At 48.7% G+C, this 3,860-nt stretch overlaps 1 protein-coding gene across 1 annotated transcript in view; it reads left to right on the top strand.

Moving 5' to 3' along the window:
- Positions 1–3,860, top strand: part of LOC130371835 (heparan sulfate glucosamine 3-O-sulfotransferase 6-like) — a gene marked incomplete at its 5' end in the record, with an annotated part of 11,122 nt that continues 7,262 nt past the window's right edge. Inside the window, 2 exons of the mRNA XM_056577698.1 lie at positions 1–76; positions 3,524–3,605. Coding sequence (XP_056433673.1) covers positions 1–76; positions 3,524–3,605 — 158 coding nt within the window. The remainder of the gene's footprint in view (positions 77–3,523; positions 3,606–3,860) is intronic.

Here is a 3,860-nt window from a genome sequence, read left to right as displayed (position 1 = left end):
GAGAGAGAGAGAGAGAGAGAGAGAGAGAGAGAGAGATGTGAAACTAATTCAATCCCTTGTGTGGTGTGGTGGTCTCGTGCTAGGTATGACTCGGAGAGTGGTAAATGTTCAACGACGTGGTTTATTCTAACAGAGACACAAGGTAAACGGGCTTGTGTTCTGGAGGTGGTTCATGAAGCAACTCCCGAACACAGGTAAACAAACAGTCATATTGGGAGTGGGCGGAACGGTAAATAGGCCACGCCTACATGTTCTAACTGACCCAGGTAAACCTTTGGTCTGTCTTGGCTTGAACGGAAATGGCAAAGTGGCCATGTTTGTAGTCTTTAACTTATCTATAAAATCATTAAAACCTTATATGGTGTTATCCATTATTTGGTGAAGAAACCATTCGTAACTGTGGTTAGCTTGAAACATGATATCAGAAATAGCATAGACTAAAATAATTTACATCACGAGAGAGAGAGAGAGAGAGAGGGGGAGAGATACAAAAAGAGAGAGATTTGGATAAAGAGATAGAGTGAGATATAGAGAGCGAAAGAGGGAGAGCTACGCCCATGCGATGATGCACTGCGCCGCCGTGCCCTATACTTACCGCGGTGACCGCGGCATTCTGCCCTGCAGTTACGGCGGCGTTGCTAGCTCCCCGGCACGGGCTGTCACACAGCGCTCTCCGGCAGTGACTCACAGACAACAAACATGACTTTGTGTACCTCGCCGCCCGCGCGTCCGCCTGCTCACGTGTGTTTACTCATGGTTATGTGTCAAAACTCGGTGGAAACTGTCCTGAGCGCGATCGGCCAGCGGCCCGTCCGTTCTCCGACTATCAACGGTTTGTCGGACCTTGTGGTTTGAGGTCGTCATGCAGACATGCCAGAATCCGTCCGGCTGGGTCCGTTTGTTCTCGTGCCTTCATTCGTGTGTGTGTGTTGGTAGAAACTGGGTCCGGCACGCGATCAGCTGCCCGTTGCTTTGACTGTCAAGGGTTTGTCAGACTTTGAGGTTGAGGACATTAGACAATCCAGTAATGCGTTATAATGACCACTATTATAATCCTGTTTTCTCCTTCAGAGTTTGAAGATAGGTCTCGTAATCGAGTGAACAGAAAAGACCAACGCCCTGGAAACTGCACCATACCGCTGAGAGCCGAGAGCCGATACCAGTCTGGGTGTGCTGGTATATTTGTTTTTGTTTTTGTTTTTGTTTTTGTTTTTGTTTTATCCAATTTAAAAGTAATTTTAGACACATGATCATACAATGGACAGCTGGGGGTTGGACACCTTGCTAAATATCCCTTGACTGGGGACATGGGCCTCGAACCCAGAACCCACTTGCAGCTGGGATCAACAACCTTAACCACTTCAAGACCTTCCATCCGGCCCCTGCAATGGCATCATACATAATACAACACCCTCCGACCTCACAGTACAGACAGACCCCCCCCCCCCCCCCACCACCTCCACCACCACACCATCAGGGTGAATGTGGGTGGCTCCCGGGCTTTGATCCGACTGAAGGCCTCTGTGTAACCCAGCCTTTAATCCCTCCACTGTTGTGTGCGTCCGGGGCCCGACCGAGGCCCCAGGGAGGGCATGCGCGGCCGTGGTGGGTTCCTCCCCGCAGAACCAGTGTGAGAACCTGGAAGCCGATAGGACTCCTTCTCCCTTCCCCCACCACATGCACCAGCGCCACCGCCAACCCTCCTCCTCGACCCCCTCTTCCACCACTACCGCCACCTCTGTCAGCAAGGCCAGGGCCAGGGCCACGCCTCCTCTTTGGACGTGTCTATTGTGGTTGGGATGGTGGGAGGTGGTGGTGGGGGGGATGTAGTGTCGGGATCTGAAGTGGAGACTATCTTATGACCCACCAAAGAAAGCAAGGCCCCCTCGAGGAGGTGCGTGTGTGTGTGTTTTTGTGTGTGTGTGTGTGTGTGTGTGTGTGTATATGTATGTATGTATGTATGTATGTATGTATGTATGTATGTATGTATGTATGTATGTATGTATGTATGTATGTATGTATGTATGTATGTATGTATGTATGTATGTATGTATGTATGTATGTATGTGTGTGTGTGTGTGTGTGTGTGTGTGTGTGTGTGTGTGTGTGTGTGTGTGTGTGTGTGTGTGTGTGTGTGTGTGTGTGTGTGTGTGTATGTATGTATGTATGTATGTATGTATGTATGTATGTGTATGCATGTGTGTGTGCGTGTGTGTGCAGTGTATTCAGTGTATTTATCAGTGTGCTAAGGGCCAGGTCCTACATTCCAGGCAGATGACTTAATGGGAGTGTTGGGAGCTCTTCAGTGTCTGGGTCCCAACACTGTGTCTTCGCTGGACCTACAATGCCCCCCCGCACAAAGGCTTCTGTTCCCTCGTGGAAACATGAAGAGGGGTCCGATGGATGCACGACTTGAGGAGTCTTTTTATGACCCGGAACAACAGAGAGCTTAGCTTTTTGTTTCGAGAGGGAAGCGAACAAAAAAGCTGGCACTTTTACCACCCAACACAAAGCTTAGTAACACAATTAGCTTGATCTAGAAGGAAGTCAAGTTTCAACTCCACAAAAACAGTTTTTTTTGTGCTCCTCGCCTTTCTTCTTCCCTCTGTGAGAATTAAATATTTATTCATGGCTCCCACTCCTCGCTCGGATTTCCAGTCTTATTTTAGATTCAGGGCTGAAATCCCTCCAGAACTCCTTGTGTTTTACACCCCGGTGCGGCCGGAGCCCTTTCCCCCCCGGCAGCATAGACTTACACCAACAACTCGTGTATCACAAAGTACCTAAAAATATCGTCACATAATTCGCGAGTATGAATACGAGCCCTGATATCATTACATTGAATTATTATCCCCAAGACCCACTGACACACAAAACAGGGCTCCAACGCGGAGCACGCCATCCACCACAGCGTCTCGTACGTCAACGCTCACCTGACAGCACCGCGGCCTCACTCCTCCACCAAACAGTTTGCAATGGATCCTGCCTTTGAAGTGGCCGCGACAGGTCGTCATAGGGATTTACCCGGGATTACAGACCATAATAGTGGCTGCCAAGCTTTGTACAGCTGTCGGCGCTCCCAGCATCTAGAACCTGACACAGGTGTGTTAGCGAAACGCCGAGCACAGGCGGTGTGGCTCGCAGATGCAGCTGTGTGTGCGTGTGTGTGTGTGTGTGTGTGTGTGTGTGTGTGTGTGTGTGTGTGTGTGTGTGTGTGTGTGTGTGTGTGTGTGTGTGTGTGTGTGTGTGTGTGTGTGTGTGTGTGTGCTAGTGCGTGTTCATAGCTTTCAGTAATTTAAATTCAATCCGTAGACGTTGTCTCAATCCTATTCAAATGCACAGTGAATGAACCCGCACATACTTGAACTACAATACACATCAAAACCTTGGAGAACGTTTTTTTTTTACACGCCTAGAGGAAACCAATGAGGGAACCAATGAGAGTCCACGATATTGATCTACGCTCCTCTCAATTGGCACGTCTCCGATCGTTCTCCGGGAGTTGTTGTCTTCTGTGGTTTAGGACCCCCAGGTGGATATGGACCCCCTGCCAAGCAGAACGTAAAGACCCAGATCTATAAGATCGTAGAAGCCAATAATCACTGGTAGAGGTGCCATCCCATGTGGGGCCACACTTCAAATTAGCCAAAATAGACGGGAAGATATGCCCATGCATGTTCGGACATGCATGTTCGGAATCACATGTCAATGGGATTGCTTATTTTCTTCCCATGAGGGAAATCGTTTCAATTTTCCACACCATTAATTATTCTGTTTTTCATGTATTGTGTTCCTACCCAGTCGTTCACTTAATTAAATTAATCATAAGAGAGAGAGAAGGGAGAAGGGAGGGAGAGCGA

This window comes from Gadus chalcogrammus, chromosome 18, assembly GCF_026213295.1.
Source record: "Gadus chalcogrammus isolate NIFS_2021 chromosome 18, NIFS_Gcha_1.0, whole genome shotgun sequence".
NCBI classification, from domain to species: domain Eukaryota; kingdom Metazoa; phylum Chordata; class Actinopteri; order Gadiformes; family Gadidae; genus Gadus; species Gadus chalcogrammus.
Note: the sequence above shows the minus strand (reverse complement) of the source record. Positions and strands in the feature narration are given on the sequence as shown.